The sequence below is a fragment of the Peromyscus leucopus genome, chromosome 1, assembly GCF_004664715.2.
Source record: "Peromyscus leucopus breed LL Stock chromosome 1, UCI_PerLeu_2.1, whole genome shotgun sequence".
NCBI classification, from domain to species: Eukaryota; Metazoa; Chordata; class Mammalia; order Rodentia; family Cricetidae; genus Peromyscus; species Peromyscus leucopus.
This window is the reverse complement of record NC_051063.1, coordinates 113,943,435-113,961,598: the sequence shown is the minus strand read 5'-3', so window position 1 is coordinate 113,961,598 and position 18,164 is coordinate 113,943,435. Positions and strand designations below refer to the sequence as shown.

Sequence of the window (18,164 nt, the reverse complement as noted above, 5' to 3'; positions counted from 1 at the left end):
CTTGGAATCGTCTCAGGAGAGGAGTTCAGCGGATTTATGAGCCAGAGCTGGTGGAGGACTCAAAGGTGGCAGTATCTTTTGGATACATCAGGGAATTTGCACTTATGAATTCAGAGACATTTAACAGCATGCACAAGAGCTGTTCAGTTTCTAGCCAGACAAATTCCCCCCCCCCCCATGGAGCCGGGAGAGCTGGGGACAAAGTTTCATCCTTCTTCTACCAGGCAGCTGCTTGAAGAAGAGACAGGCTGGCCTCATTCCAGTGGATGGCCACATAAGCTAAGAGCATTGTGGAAACAACAACTGGACTTGATGTGTTTAAAAAGCAAACTACAACTACCACAACCACTACCCTCCCACTACCCCCCCCCCAATAAAATCCCAAGAGAACATGAGTTGGGTGGATAGGGAGGTAGAGATGGGTCTGTAAGGAGTTAGGCAAAAGGATAGTAAATATGATCAAAATACATTGCAATTTATTAATCATCAAAGAATCAATAAAACTTCCTTTTAAAAAGTATATATATATATATATATATATATATATATATATATATATATATATACTAATTTATCACAAATCAAAATATAAAAAAGGTTGGTATTTAACATCTGTCCTTGTATGTTGTGGTATGATCTGAAGAGAATCAGTATTCATCATTGATAATGTTCCTGCTAATTTGTCATGATAATAACCTTGTTTTACACACTTGATTACAAAGTACATCTCATGACAACAGGCACATGGCCAAGCTTAGCATGATAGTGTGGTCATCTCATAATTGAACAGTGTGCCTTGTGGGCCATGTTAGTTCTACATGTCATGTTTTGATTTAAGTAAGAAAACTGAACATAGCTGAACATAGAGATTGATGGTATGAATTTATTTTTACAGTGACTTTATCCAAAATCACTCATACAGAATTTCAGAGCTTACTGCCACCTTAAAAGTAAATCACCTCAATAAAGAGTTCTTGGAATTTTTTTTTTATATTAGTGAAACAAAAATGCCCAAATATTTCCATTATAAGAACATAGAAATTGGTAATGCAGAATTACATTGTTATATCAGGATTATTAGAGTTGTTGATGAGATGAAATCATATTTAAGATAACATTTCTTTAGTCTAATGGAACAGATAGAAAATAAAAACAATAGAACCAGCTTCCTGTAAAAAGAGTATATGTGGACAACAGTCAGCCAGATTCTTAGTAGTGTCCAAGTTGTGCTCTTTCATAGCTGGATGAGGCTTGGGTAAGTTGCTTAGCTCTTTTTTGCCTCTGATGTCTCCCCTGTATAATCACATCATAATCTCTATTGGTATTCATTTTATTCAATGTGGTTACTAATAATTATCTAATAGGTCCATACCAACCCATGGAAACTAAGTGGCTTAATAAATCATATCTGTGGTTTTAATGATAGTTACTAATATCACAGGATGCCTCTGTCCTCACTATTGAATATACAATGAGAGAAATACAAGATGCTTTATTAGAACCTCACTCCCCTTAGGACTAATCATTATTACAGAGATGAAATAGTAGTGTCAGTTAAAGGGGCACTTTATTTCTTCCTAAAAGGCCAATTAGAACTTCAGTTTACAGGATGAAAATATCAAGATTTTAATTAGAGATGAATTACTTAAACAGGAAAGACAGTCTTGGAAATGGTTTAGAATTTCAGGCTGCTGGTTCTTTGAGCAAATCATCTCATTTCTCTTCACTTCTGTCTCTGATAAGGCAAGAAAGGCCTTTATAATCTATATTTTTCAACTCTAAATTCTGGAGTTCTGAGAAACACTTTGGAGAGAATCTCACCACTAGCATCTGCTTAGGAGATGGTGCAGATAAGTCTTTCTCTGCCTCCACTCCAAAGACATAGGGTACAGAGCTTGTAAAATGTTGACCTGAAGAGAGTGGAGTGATTCTGTGTCTGGAGTAGGGCTGTGTTCCTAGGGTTCCTGTTGGGATCTAGAATGGCAGCTGCTAAGTAAGTATGGTGCCAAATTCCTAGACTCCAGAGTAATGAAATAAAACACAGGATAATTCTTTATGCCTTGCTAAGAGTAGAAATATAAATGTCACTTTCTGTAAGACTGCACCAAAGATCGTCCCCAGAAGTTTCTGCAATACTTCTAACTATGGTAATCTGCCTAATGATAATAAATGTGCCAACTAATGTATGCTGGTATATGTAATATATTCAAAATAACACAATTTTTAATTATTTCCAGCAAAACCAAGGCAAATGCCCAGCCCAGAACTGTTCAGTGGAAGCTCCTGCATGGATGCCTGTCCATCATTGTACCGTAAGTTACTTCAAGACTGATTAGATTAAAGGAGAAATAATGCTTTATTCTGGAATAACCTTCCTGGAATGAGGTAGAACATGGTCTAAAAGCCTAGAGTAGAGCAAACATTTTGGTAGGAAAAATTTTCAGAAAGAAGTGCATTATAAAAAGTCACCATGATTAGGGAATCTATTTATTTGTTTTTGAGTCAGGAAACCTTGCAAAGTACTTCCCTAAATGAGATATTGATGAGTTATATTTGCATGGTCATTAAAATGAATATATTTGCACATGTGTTTTTCTAAATAGCTGCACATTCAGCAGTATTTGATTTTGAGATGCCTTCGAGAAGATGCTTTTACTTTATCATTGTTTTGTTGACTGCTTAATCGTGATGAGTAAATGGACTTGCAATTTCCAAGTCTTCCTGGCATAATAATAGACTCTGCATTTGTGTGGACTCTTCTATCCGAGAATTATCCAAATGCCTTTGAAATAAACAGGTACTATGTTATTATCCTTGGGTTGCAGATTGAAGACTTAACCACACAGGGAGTAAGAATAGCACATCAATCGTAGAGCTAGCAAGAGATGCCAGATACCCTACCTCTCCTTTTCATGTGCTTGCTCTATTACACTGTGCAGTGAAGTGAATAAAAGAAAGGGACGGATTTGTACGATATTCTCTTGCACGTGCATTGCCTGATAGAGATGACAGTGGTGCCTCTGGGAATTATCTTTGCTATAACTGACAGACTGCCTGAAATGAAATAATACGTGTGATGGGGACAAGAAATCTGAAAGCTACTTTGGGGCACTTCTCTCATTTGACCCTCCCTGCAGGTAGTCTGGAAGTAATGTGTGGTGCCTCTTAAACACCTGCATCTGCTGTCAAGGTACAAGCTGCTGAAAGGGGCCACTGGGCTGCCATGGTGTGGCTTATGCTATGTGGTAAAGGCAGTAGGCCCAGAGAAGGCTACTTTATGTTCAGATCCTGTAAAGGACACAGCTTCCTTCCTTGGATTTGAATGTATGTGGAAGGAAGGCAAGATGGGATCACCTTTATTCAAGGAGATGATAAAGCTAAATTTTGGAGGGATTCCTGCTGTGCAGAAGCAGCCTAGACTTGCCAAAGACTTAAAGAATAAAAATGTCACATTTTTGTGAGCAGATGGCCAGAGGGGAGCTTGTGCACAGGGACTCTGCTGCTGCCAGTGGGAAGATGAGTTTTAATAATTTTAGTTCTTCATCAGTCACCCATCTTATTGTGTCCCCAATGATATTATCTTACAACTAATGTTTCATACATCTGTTTATTCAAAGAGGCTACATGCTCTTCAGGGTCCTGGTGCACAAATTCCTAACTAAATCCTTTTTCATGGGAGGGTCCCTGATGACTGAGGCTCTGAGCTGAATCTTTAGTATGTTGGTTTCTTGGTAAGTGCTATATTTGAATGTGGGCTTTGGTAAGCTTTTTTTGTCACTCAAAGATTTCTTTACATAGAGAAATAATGCTGCTATCTGACTATTTAGGGTCAAGTTTCCATTCTGGAATCAAAATAACTTACAGATGATTTCTCTACAGGGTTATTGGTCTGTTATATTTTGATTATTATTAAACTCAGCAGTATTTGATTTTAGATGGGTCCATTTGTACTTTTCATTTCACAGAGTTTTGAGAAATTTATCTTTAAATTAGACAAAATTTAGCAATTCACCCACTTATGCAAATTTCTGGTGATATCATCATGAATTAATTTCCCTTTTCTTATAATCATAAATAAAGTATTGTTCCTGTTCTACCAGATATAGCCATGTGTAATACCAATAACAATTTTGACCTAAAGTCCAAAGTAAAGGAACCCTGGCAGTGCATTGTTAGAATATGGTCTATGGAGTTACTGGAAATAGTTTTTTCTTCTTTATCAGTACTCTTAGGAGCTAGAGGATTACAATCAAGATCTTTTTATTATAGGAACTGAAGAAATAAGTAGATGACTACATTTTAAGACCCTTCTTTTTTTTATTAAGAGATTTTCTATTCATTTTACATATCAACAATGGATTCCCCTGTCCTCCCTTCTCCCACCCCCAGTTTCCCCCCCCCAACCAACCCCGCATTCCCACCTCCTCCAAGGCAATGTTTCCCCTGGGGAGTCAGCAGAGCCTGGTACATTTAGTTGAGGCAGGTCCAAGCCCCTCCTTCCTGAACCAAGGTTGAGCAAAGTTTAAGACTCTTCTTGTATATCATGAGCCAGTCATGCTGACACTAAAAATCTAGTTCTCACCTGTGGTCAGAGGAAAGCCTCAGAAACTCAATGTGTCTTCTGTTTTGGGATTAGGAGCTGATGACTTCATAAATTTCCTCTATCATTAATTAAAGGTAATCATATCCCCTAGTGGGGAAGATACCTCCTGGAAGACCGATGCAGTGCATAACAATTTATTTATTTCTCTGCAGGTAACTTCTCCAACCACAGAGGTAGCCTTCTAGTGGCCGTGCTTAGACTGTTTAAGCTTGCTTTACCCACTACTAACTGATTTCCCTGGTAGATACTAATATCAGCGGAGATAGATGGATTTTTGCTTCTGAGAATCTGCAATTTGTTCTAAGGAGATACAAGATGGGTGGGCATTACTGTTGATTCACACAAATCATGAGACTTCAGGAAGTGCTTTGTGAACTTTAGTTGCTAAGAATCTTGGAACTGGCCAATCTAAGGTTTTACTTACTCAGAAATCTGACTCTGTGAAAAGTTCCTAATGATTAATAAATAGTCATTAAATTACTTTTCCCTCATAAATTATTGGCTTTCTTTCTTTCTTTTTTTTTTTTCTTCTTTTTTTTGGTTTTTCGAGACAGGGTTTCTCTGTGTAGCTTTACACCTTTCCTGGAACTCACTTGGTAGCCTAGGCTGGCCTCGAACTCACAGAGATCCTCCTGCCTCTGCCTCCCGAGTGCTGGGATTAAAGGCGTGCGCCACCACCGCCCGGCGGCTTTATTTATTTCTTACGAGTTTTTGATTTTGCAGTCAAAAGAAAGAGATTATATTATTGAGTCTCCAACCCTGTTCACTAAAGCTAATACAATGAACAGTCTCAGACAGAAATTTCTAGAACATTGGAACTTAAAATTTTATAATAGTCCATTAATTCCACTGATCTGCTTCTTTGAAAAAGCTGGATGTATAAAAGAGTCACCAAAGATGAATTTCACCATGACGTATTTCATGACAGAAAGTGAAAAATATGAGTAGTTAACTATTACATTAGCTTATACAGTTATATAACAAAATCTGCAAGTAGGTAAAACTGTTTCAGCATTAATTTTCATTTTGTTATCTCTCAGGAAAAAGTAAAATTCATAACTTCATGTTTTCATGAAAATGTCTCAACTGTCTCAAGTCCTCTGAGACTGAACCAGGTTATAAATAAATTAGTCCATTCTTACATAATAAATGAATATTCTCTATCTAATCTTCCTGAGTTTTTGAGCAGTTGATTCTCTTCTCCGTTCCTTTCCATGGTCCTGGTGTTGTTTGTTGGTGTTCTACTCCACAGTGATTATAATTGGGACTTCCTACCTTGTGTGGAAACGTCTCTGTCTTCGTGTGTACATTTGCCTCAGGTTCATTTTCAACCCAGATCATTTATCATTCATCTTCTATATCCAAATGGACTTGCAAAGGTCCTCACCAGCTACAGACTGCATTGAAGATGCTTCTATAACTATCCAACCCCTGTCTGGACATTCTATCTTTTTATTTAATATTTTTATTGTTTTTGTACTCCACATCTATATATTAGACGGCCTGAGATGGTTCTTTCTAATGACTTTCCTCTTAGTCCAGACTATAATTTTTAGATTGGGGTGGAAGCTTAAGAAATTTTTTTTTGTCCCAGTCATTGTACAGATACACAGGTGTTATTATACTTCTGGAATAACTACAAATGTGCTCCTTAGTGAGGAGCATGCAATTTACCTCTAATTGTATGGCTACAGTGGGCACTAGAACTATACCCTTTCCTACCCCACACTTAACTTTAACTGAGTAGAACACCTCATTGGTTTGCATGGCCATGAGTAAGATGTCAGGAGTTATGATTCTTTGCTACTTTTATACAGTTGTCTTCTGGGACTCAGGCAAAGATAGGTAGATATCCCAAAACTGAACTTGGCTAGGAATTAGCTCTTGACATGTGACAATCAAGAAGCGTGAACTTAACCAATTGCAGGGAGGTTGGGTGCCATTTTATGGTATTTCTTTGCACTGCTTGGTGAGGGTATAGCCTGCACAGATACTTGATTTTACTGAGGAATACCCTTAGTCAAATCTTTGGTTACTTGACTTTACCTAGCTGTTACTCAGAGATGGATATACTTTGACACATGAAAAAATTACTAACTATTCAGGATCAGATTATTATAATTGCATCTCTACACATTTTTGTTGGTTATTAGAACTTTAAAAATAATGCTGAGAAGCATTTTTAAAAGATAGATTGAAAATAAGGTCCCTGCTACTGTGGAACTTATCAAAGATAGCACCACATCTATACATTGTTCTATATTCTGCATGCTAATTGCACTAAATCTGTGAAATATTTTTAAGTTAATGTAAATATCTGAAAACTAGAGTATTGCACTCTGAGTGCATCAAATATTGGTTATTCACCTGTTATGAGTTAAAACAGATCCTTAGATTTCTCAGTAGATGACAGGAAACAAGTGTCCATAATACATATACTTGGTGACTCATTATATAACAAAAGAGCTATAAATTTTCCTCTTCCACACTGTTGATTTTATTTTCAACATACCTGCTGTTCCTTAACTTTGCATAGAGCTTAAACACCCAGACCATGGCACTCAGAAACACATAGCCATCTTAATACCATTGTGTCTGTTCTCTGGGAATTTCCAGAGTTCCCATAAGGACAGAACGACTGGCTAACTCTTCTGCTGGGAAATTGGACCTATGATGGCTCTAATGAATATTGCCTTTCTAAAGATGGCACAATTTTTATTTTTTTAGGGCACAGATTTCATACTATGAACAGTCTCTTTATGGAATGAAAAGTTAGGCCATTATCAGATGATCATAATTTTAAGAAAATTGCAGAAAATTGAAGTGTACAGTACCTCAAATTGGTGGGCACTGGGACTGGAGTTTATCTGGCCATGTGCACAGTAGTCATGGGTTTGGAAGAAAATCTCAAGGGGAATTATCTCAGGAAAAAAGCCCAATACACTTTAACAAATAGGAGCTCTTTGGATGGCTCTGGTGTCGATTTTGCTCTAGTCATAGGATGGACATCATGAAAATAGGGGGAAGATAGCATTGATACATAGGTAGTTCTACTTTCCTTCTGTCCCATCCATCATAGCAATTTAGATTTATAGTAGTTTTTTTTCCCTGGCTTTAAAAGACTAGTGAGAGCTGAAGTACTCACATAAAAAGTTTCTGTTACATTGATCTTTGAAACATGCCCAGAAAGGAAGCCCAGTGGCATTTCTGGAGAGGGGCATTGTTCCATGGGGATTGGTTCATGAAAAGACATTCCTGGAAAACACACATAAAAACTACCAAGTAGAAGAGTAGACATACAAGCCAATAGGAAGCAAACAAATCCAGAGGTGTCAAGATCTGAAGCTAAGTGGTGGGTTGGTCATCATCCAGGACGAAACCAAAGGCGGGCCGCCCTAAAACTAAGCTCAATACAGTTGGAGTTCAGCATCCCAAGCTTCCTCTCTATGTGCTTAAATATTTTACTTCTAATTCTCCTCTTAAACAACTTGACTGTTTGGGACCTCACAATCTTTTCCAAATGTTTCCCTTTGCCATCCTACAAATATTTGATAAAATACAAGAAGAATGTGATTTTGTTTTTATTTTTATTTTTTTTATTTTATTTTTTTTGGTTTTTCGAGACAGGGTTTCTCTGTGTAGCTTTGCGCCTTTCCTGGAACTCACTTGGTAGCCCAGGCTGGCCTCGAACTCACAGAGATCTGCCTGGCTCTGCCTCCCGAGTGCTGGGATTAAAGGTGTGCGCCACCACAGCCCGGCTTCCTGTGTGTTTTTAAAAGTGACTTTCTCAGTTTATCTCAGATAGTCTAGGGTATAACAGTTACAGTGTTTAGGGCATTTTGTGTACTTGTTATTATTATATTTTAGTATTCTTTATTTTCTTCATATTACTATAGACCATGTAGTTCACCCATTTAAAAGCAAAATTAAGTGATATTCTTTAGTTCATTCACATAATTATACAAATTTCACCACAATGCATTTTAGAACATTTTTAAGACCCTGAAGGAAACTCTACACTCTGCAGTAGGTACTGCTTGTTCCCCCCCTCTCCTATTCACCATGAATATATATTTTTCCCTTCCAGACTTACCTATTCTAGACACTTACTGGTTTGACTTGTGTGATATTCAGTCTTCTGTAACTGGCTGCTTTGACTTTGGTGTATTTTCAGGGTTCTTATGTTATCACATGTGTATCCATTATTACTTGTTGGCAGATAATTGTCACTATTTGGTTATAATACTTCTTGTTAATCCATTTACCAGCTTATAGGCAAAAGAATTGCTTGTGTTTTGGGATATCATAAATAATAACATGAATATTCTTGTGTGAGTTTTTATGTGATCATGTGTTTTTAGTTTTATTGAATATATACAAAATGATTATTTCTGGGTCATATTGTGACTCTATGTTTAATATTATGAAGAACTTCCAAGCTTTAAAATAGAGTTGTGTAATTTTATAGTCTCGTGAACAAAATGAGTGTTTTGTTTTCTATACATTCTTTCAGTTCTTGTTATTGGTGTACCATTTTATTGTAGACACAATCGGTCTAAAAAGGTATTTATTTTGGACTTGGTTTGCATTTACCTAATAATTAACAGTGTTGAATATCTTTTAATGGACTTACCAGCCATTTGTTTAATCTTGTAGAAATGTCTATACAAACGCTTTTCTCCATATCTAATTATTTTAAATTATTGAGTCATAAAAGTCCTTCTATGTTCTGGACATTATCCTTGCAGTTTTATGACTGTAATATTTTCTCTTCAATCTCTTAATTCTTTGATCACTTATTTGTACTGTTATCTGAACTAAGAATTTTTAAATATTGATGAAGCCTAACATATCTTTCAAAATGCATCATTTAAATGAAGCCTATATGTAACTCAAGGTCACAAAGACTTGCTTTTATATTTTCTTCTCAATATTTTATAATTTTAACTCAAATTTTTCTCTCTGATCTGAGGCTCAGTTTTTTTTTATTGCATGTGCAAATATCTAAGTTTTATAGTTTTTACTGTTGAAAAAAATCTATTCAGCCCTCACTGGATTGTCTTTGAACTCTTGTTGAAAATCTGCTAAGTATAAATATCTGTATATTATGTCTATTCTTCCATGTGGCATAAGCAGAGAATCATTGTGAAGAAGATGATTTTAACAATTCCATTTGACTTCAGAACTCATATCCTTATAGCAACACTCTGTTTTTCCGTGATGGGTGTATTTACTGTATGGTCTGCTTAATTTTTTAGGCACATGCATGTGACCATGAATGATCCATAATACATTTCTAACCACATTTGTGCACACCTTTAATAAGCATGGATATCTTTTTACCTAACCCATTATATGATCAAGATTACTAGAGCAAATACACAGAAATTCATAGGTGGGCATCAGTAAAACCTATTTTATTAGAAGACATGAAAATGGAAACCAGCAGTGAGAAAGGAACAAGGTATTAAAAATCAAGTACAAGCTCTTCAAGTTTTTAGTGGTAGGGATTACATATTACTGCCATATATCTTAATGTTCATCAACAATGATCATGAGGCAACACAGTCAAAGCTAAAATTATAAACAAAACTTTCTGAAGAAGACATCAGAATTACTGTTGTGTTTTCTAAATGAAGTTACGGATACCATCATTCAAGTTTAAGAAAAACTGTTCTACATGTACACAATGCTCTATTTGCAGGACGGCTAAAGCATTTAAACTCTCTAGTTAATTCTGACAGATGGCCAGTGTTATTCAGACATACACACACTCTCAGGGAAGTGAATTCTTCTCTTATCCATTCTGTATAGCTGGGGTACTTGATTGAATTTGTGCTTCAGCCGACATTGATCTTGGGGGGTAGACAAATGTTGTTAGAACAGGACCCTGATGGTGTGTGCAAGGTTTTCTTTGGTGGATACTGTCACTTACTATTAGCAGTTACTGATATGTGTTGACATTACAAGGGATTTGTAATGGGGGTTAATATTTGCCCAACTGAGCCTTTTACCCATTACTAAAGAAGAATGTGTTGTAAGAGAATGACTTTTGGACTCAAAGAAGACTGGTTGAAGTCTTTCATGAGCTTTATGCCTTGGAACAAATGTATCATACTTTCTGCTTCCCTTTCCTCTTATCACATAAGTATAGCATCTAATATATATTTCATTTTCAAGACTTTTATCTCAAAATTAGAGATAACGTGAATACATCTAACTCAGTTCCTGGTAGACAGCAAGTTCACACTATAGGGTAATTTTGTTTTATTGTGAGATTATCAGCAATGAAGATCTCTCAAGGTGGTTATAGTTTAAGGTCTACTGACTCTCAAAGATTCCAGAGCAATGAAATCTGATGAATTAGTCTACTCTTAGTTTATCTCAGAGAGTCTAGGGTGTAACTGAACGTATAAAGTTTGAAAATGTAAAGGGGTTAACTTAAAAATAGCTTTTTTTTTACAACTTCTATAACAATGAAAGCTTTTTCTGAACTATGAACCATTGTTGTATTTGTGTTGGCAACTTAAGTTCCAGAAAAGTATCTTGGAAGAGTAATTTCTACCCTTGTTTGTTAAAAGAGTGTCTAGAAACATGGTTGGTTTGGCTATGGAGTGCCCAGCACAATGTAAGGGGAAGGGAACATTTTGCCGGTGTAAAGTTCATCTGTGTCTTAAGAACATTCCACATGCCTCTCTAACTGTCATCTTCTTTTGTATTGGTGGTGTAAGATCACCATAGAATAAACACAGACACTGTGGAGAGCTTTTTATTTGCATATTCATGACTATGCATAGAACAGCTAGAGATAAGGAGACATGAATGAGAATTCTTCTAATGAATAAACTGAAAGTTGAAATTATAAAGGCATAGGACAAAAGAAAGGGAATATACTCTTGGTAATAATTATCATACACTTTTATGAAGAATATACCTTTGTGATATTTTTGTACCTAAATCATAAATTTGGAAAAGGTCAAAGTTAGGTGATGTTAAATACCTACCTGAGCTGTACAAAACCAACATGGAAGCTTCTCACCTAACTTCCTGGGACCTGTTTCCTTGTCTGACAATCTGTGCTGCCCTTTGGATTGTGTTCTGATTTGCCTCATTAGATTTAGCCTCAGGTAATCCAGACAAGTGAAGCTATTCCAGGAAGCCAGGTCGAGCAACAGGCAGCTTCCTAGGACCAGGGCAGAGCAGGAGTCAATGCCACACTTCTTGCAGCCTCTACCTACCCTAGGCCTCATTGGAATTGTACTAAATATTTAGACAAACTCTGGCCTGTATTAAACCTGTAATGATGCTTGACATTGAAACGGAACATTAACCACTCCAGTGCTTTAAGGAGGTCCTGGTTGGCAGCAGGTAATGTGGTCCTGTGCTTTCCTCATAAAAATAAAAGCCCTTCCAAGGCTCAATTGATGGACTGATTCTCTGCCTTCACCAACAAAAAGAGCAGTAAATGCATCTAATCAAAAACCCAAAGTATATGGAAATATCCAGGTTTTATTAGGTACTCCTTCACTGTAGCCATACAGAAAGCTATATATAAATATTTGAATACCTTTACTTGCTGACCCATGTATATTCAAACACCTAATTAAGAAGTTAACACTATTTGTATCTGGATTGGATAAATCTCTCAATGTATGGGAAATAAATATGCTAATTGATTTTGATGGTTACTTTAAATTGCATTTTGGTGAAGCAAATATTTTGCATAATTTAATATCCCTGCTTTAATTAAATATATACTATAAATGCCCTTTCTTAAACGATGTTGTTCACAGAACCAGTTTGCTCCTGCAATAGATGTGGTCCCACACCATTGTTCTTTAGGTAGTGTCAGCATTTTCATTAAAAGCTGTACTCTATTTATAGCCTGGAAATAAAAGTGCATTCTGGGCTAAAACTTCATGTACACAATGTTTGTCCAAAAGTAGTTTTGTAAAGTACACAGAGATGGAAGTTTTATGACTGTGTGGAATCTTGAGGTTCATAAGGAAACCTGTGAGAAACTGGCAGAGAATTTCATTTATTCCTGCACCTTGTGCATCAGGATAGCATCTGGGGTGGGAACTGGACTAGAAAGGGAAATACAGTTCTCTGTCACTAAGCCAAACAGTCAAAGTTCTTGGGTTTCACTTCTGACTGTCCTATTTGGTACACACCAGAAGCAGCATGAATTTTGTGGGTGCTTAGAATGAGGCTACAATTCCATTGCCACTGCTTGTACAATTTGGGGAATTTCTTAAGCCCTTTGGGTCAACAGGATGGAGTCAATGAGACGATGCAAATTGTGTTCTAGTACAGTTGTCACGCCTCTTATGTGATTTTCAGAGTTGTTTGAAGCTTTATACTTAGTTTTCCTCTGTTGGTAAGAGAACTGATTCTGAACATTTATTTGTAAATGGATAGTTTTTTTTCTAAACGCATGCTGCCAAGACAAAATAAACAATTCAAATAAACAATATAGTTAATGCTATTCCACCTCTAAAGAAGGCATGTGTTGTCGATAGTATATAGACAGCTCACATGATTTTAGGGCAGCTATAAAAGTCATCACTTTTCTCCCTGCCTTTCCCAGACTAGGGATATTCATGGTTTTATTCTGTGTGGACAGAATGAGCTGAAATTGCCATAGTTAGCATGAACCGGTATTTGGTAGGTGTGTGGCTAAGGAAAGCCCCTCACAACAAATATATGGCCTCTTGTAGGATATAGCAAAGCATTCTGTTGACAGCTATCTATTTGAAGATGTGCCATTGGAAAGAGTGGGAGTTTGATATTTCTTGCTAACTAGTTCATCATAGCAACATATTCTGCTTTGTTTGTACATGTATAACTTATTATTTCTGCCTCTCTCCACTTCATTCATAAAGCAATCTCTCCTCCTTAATTAATTCAGTGCATATATACAATATACCTACTGTGTCTAAGACACTGTCCTAGAAACTATATTCAAATGCTACAAGGAAATGGACATGGTCCCTCCCCCCACAGAAGAAGCACGACTAGAGTAAATAAATGTATTGGTAAAGATAAATAAGAAATTGGGTAATTACTATGAAGATAAAGACATATTTGAAAAGAAAATGATATATAGAAAGATATCTAAACAAAGTACTAATTAAATTTAAATTTGAAAAGTAAATCAACCAGAGAAAGAAAATGGACTGATGAAAATGGGAAGCATGAGTAGTATATACAATGGCCTGTTCCAGAAAGTTACAGTTCTGGAAAACCAGAAGGCCACTATGGAGAGCAGCGAATAGATGAGTAGGGAGCAAGGGAGGAGAGATAGTAGTAGAAGGCACAGGCCAGATATGTGCAGAATTTCACTGAAGTATTCCAGGTAAAGTGAGCAGGGCGCGGTGCCTCAGGATACATGGCTCTGCTAGAGTTTTGAAGTCATTGTTCTGGCTACTATGTGAAGAACAGGAGGTAGATGGGAAAAATAGGTGGTAGAAGGTATCATTTAAAAAAGAAAAAAAACCAACTATGTGCAAAGATAGTTGAAGTGCGATGGGAAGTGTAGTTATCTGGTGATGGAAAATGAGAGAGGTGAACGAATGTGTATTTGTGGACAAATATTCCAAACCCTGAAGTGATTGCACAAGTAATTAGAAAGAGGAAGTATGCTGTCAGATGGATTCTGGGTCTGGCGAAAGTTCCTTCTTAGAGAAGCAGTGGGAGGATTATAGTGGGAGGAATACAAAATCTACTCTGGACAAAAGTTTGAAGAGCCTTGAAGACAGAAGCACAGATAGCAAGTTGAACACCAAGAAGAATTTTGTTTTTTGAATATAAGCCAAGCATATTTAAAAGTTGATGAAGCCAAGAAAGCTACTAAGTAAAGGACACATACACAACAGATGACTTACCAAGGGTGTCATGGTGCTGCAGTTTCAGTAGAGAGGTAGTGCTAAAGAGTAAGTGAGAAATGATTATTGTACATATATATATGTTATATTATATAATATATAATATAATATAATATAAGCTTTCTCTCTATTGAAAGGAGTTGTGCAGTATTGAGCAGAAGAGGTTAAATATATAAGAGATGAGGCCTAATTAATAGCAAATGTCTCCTGAGAAGAGGGAGTTAATGAGAGCTAAAGACTGTGTGATGATTGGTGTCTAATACGCAAATGCAGCTAGGTACAGATAGGTGCTTGAAGATAAAAGTCAGTTGTAACGTTTCAGTGGGAGACTGAGAAGGACTGAGTGGGATGACTTCTATTTACTATGGGAAGTAGGAATGTGTGGGCTTGACTACTCAGAGTGCGAGGAGAAGTGAGGAAAGGAAGGGACCAGATGGTGGAAATATTAGAATGAACAGCAGCAGTATTAAATGTCTAGAGGAAATAAATGCATCTTCCTGGGATGTGCTCAGAGTGGAAGAAAGGGTTGCTCCTCTCTTACCCATGGACAGTGCTGTTAGGACAAATCACCACATGGTGTGGTCTCTTTTTTGCTTTGAGTTCTGTTAGCAATTATACAGCTCTCATACACCATCTTACCATATCCACAGGCTTAACCTCATTTGGCATAATGCTGTAATTGTTAAATCTGTTTACTAGTTTCTTGCAACCACAAAGTGGACCTCAAGGACAGAGAATATATTCAATATCTAATGTTGTATCACATTCACAATAAAGATCACGAAGAATTACGGAACTGTTAAAAATAGAATCAGGTCAGACAATTATATAATTTATTGTGCATAAAGAAAAGCAAAACAACAATCACAGTTCACCAAATACCATGAGACCTCAAAGAGAAGGGCTGCAAGAAGCTCTGCTCCAATGGTTGCAGTGCAATTTATAACAGAAAACAGAGCAAGGCTTCTGATCCTCTTCGTGATGGACGAGTATTCAAGATCATTCCTTTCAAGACAAGCCAATGCCTATATCTACTTGTCTACGGCTGGTTGGTCTGATTTTACTGAATCATATGGAGATGAATACAAAACTTGTGTTTTGTTTCTGATCGAGTTAGCTTTTAACTGTGGTTAATAAACTTAAAATAGTTTATGAAGCACATGTCAAAAATGAGGCATTTTTTGGGGGAAAGCAGGACAAAGGCATACATCCTGTTATAGTGTGGTTTTATATAATGAAATATAGGTACGGCAATCATCGCTTAATTTAATTAAACAGTGAATAATTTCTGTTCTTTTAGAATTAATATGAGTTGTCTGTTGAGGTCTTTTTTATTTCCAGACCCTCCTTTGAGCCCTGCAGGAGGAATCAGGAGTGTTTGTTGTGCCCTTTTGCCATACTCTGACTCCTGTGTGAAGTGACTGAACCTTCCTTTCTTTTCTGAAAGGGCAGCCTAAGGCTTAACCTGTGAAAAATGCTTGGCAGACCTTCTTAAAATTGAAAACTGTGAAATTCAGAAGACAGTCCAAAGTCTGTGGGATCTTCTGTCTGCCTTCACTGTGAAATGTGTATATTCTCAGTTCTCTACCTCACTGTTGACCAAGTGGTTGAAACCAGAAACTGAAGATTTCTTTGAATGCTTCCCTTTCTCACACGATTCACCATTCCCATCAGATGTAAGAGTAATCTATCTCCATGTTCATTTCTTACCTATGCTACGAACAAGAACATTTTTAACCAGAACCATTTATTTTTGTGCCCTTTTTCCCACACATCAAAGCACAAACCTCAAAGTCTGAAAAACACAGTTCTTAGCATCTGACTTTCCCTTTTAACTAAAACCCTTAAATGACTTTCCATCTCCCTCACATGCATTTCATACTGTCTTCTAGTACTGGTTTCCTCCAGTTCAGGGAGTGACAGCCTTTCCCTGAGTGCTAACTCTAATTCAGTTCTCAAGATTTCAAGAATTTCTGCCTAAGGATCTTTGCTACCACTGCCTCATGTGTCTAGAACATTCTTCTTCACACACTGGCTCCTGTTTGTTTATGCATTCTAAGGTAAATATTACCTTTTTTGGAGATAGCTACTTTTCATAGATATCCCCTGGGATATGTTTCTCTTTCCTCCTTACAATAAATTGCTTATTATTTTTGTTTAAAGCTACTTTTGGTTTTGTTCACTACTTAAAAAAACTTATCACAATGTCTGAATGTTTGGGGCATAGTTTGCTAAACATTTGTTTAATGATAGATATATTAGTAAAGAATGAAAATAAAAAAAATCAGTGAATAGAGAATGAAGAATAAGGAAGCATAATCATCCAGGGCTTTGAATAGACTACATATAGAAATAAACACAACAATATTTGAAAACCAAAAGACTTAGACATGCAGCCTTCTTATTATGGAATACCTGTTTTATTCTACATTGTTTGTTCATATTTCAAGCTAACTTACTGTGATCTAAAAGACTTAGATCATTTTGCAATTTAGATCTTCTTGTTGTTCTTATTAAAAAGAAGACTATCCATACACCATAGTCAATTAATTGAAACAAGCTGCTTCATTAAAAAAAGTCAAGTCTTCTGACCTTTGGATAATTTACATATATGCAGATAGTAATGCACAGTCATGATGAAAAAAGACATGGGTCATAGACAGAATTGCGATGGGTATTTCCTTCATGATCATGAAGTGCTTCTTTATCTTAATTGAAAATTTTTATATATTCTGATGATTCAGTCCATTTGGGGGAGCTAATAAATATTCATGCTTTGCAATGTTTGGTAGATTTCCTCGGTTGCTCTGTTTTCATTAAAGTATTAATTTATCTTCTTCATCTATATTTTCTTTTACTATAAGTTCATATCACAGATTATCTACTGTAGTACTCACAGGAAGTAGCTAACTTGGTTTTCTCACTCATCTGTGACTACTGTTTCTCGTCTTGGGTTCCACTAGCTTTGGATTCTTCAAAAACTGTGCATGCACTCAGGAACTGGGGGAAAGAACAAACACATAGACAAATGACTTTAATTCAGTTATACTAAAAATAAAACTAAATTAATTTTGATTGGTGTATTCTAGAATATTTCCAAGTGAGCCAAAGTTATAAGTCAACAATGAAAAACACAGTCAGAGTTATGGAAATCCAGGTGATTAGAAATGATAGGATTATGTGTGTTAGAAAGCTGGATATGAGGTCTCCCTAGATGTTTCTCTCTGCACCTCTCAGTCTTTCCTAGCCCATCTCCATTCCTTTGTTTCACCCACCAACCCTACAGAAACCCCCTCTACTAGGAATCCCTAGTGACCACACCGGGCGGGAGCACAGATCAGTGTCTTGATCAACCACTTAACCCACATCAGAGAAGCTTCTTCTTTCCATAGATGGGGATCAATAGAGAGGTGCACAAGCTGGACAATGTGCAGAATTTGGAGCCCTCAGTTCTAAATGGGGTAGACTTTCTCAAAACTGTCTCATCAAGGCACAGGGACAGAAGAGGAGGCCGAATGACTCTAACCAGAGGTGACAGATGACTCTAAGGAAGCAGTGTGATCCAGGTATAACAGGACTGATGCACATATCAACTCACGGGGACTGTGGCAGCACACACAAGGACTGTACGTGTTCAAGCCAGATGGGTTCCCAGGGCGATGAGGGCAAGTGCA

The 18,164-nt window shown here is 36.8% G+C and overlaps 1 protein-coding gene across 3 annotated transcripts in view; it reads left to right on the top strand.

The window, feature by feature from the left end:
• Positions 1 to 18,164, top strand: part of Dlg2 (discs large MAGUK scaffold protein 2) — a 1,876,145-nt gene that overhangs the window by 372,511 nt on the left and 1,485,470 nt on the right. For all 3 annotated transcript variants that reach the window (XM_037207364.1, XM_037206918.1, XM_037206903.1), the window contains one exon: positions 2,238 to 2,312. In XM_037207364.1, the coding sequence (XP_037063259.1) occupies positions 2,238 to 2,312 (75 nt within the window). The remainder of the gene's footprint in view (positions 1 to 2,237; positions 2,313 to 18,164) is intronic.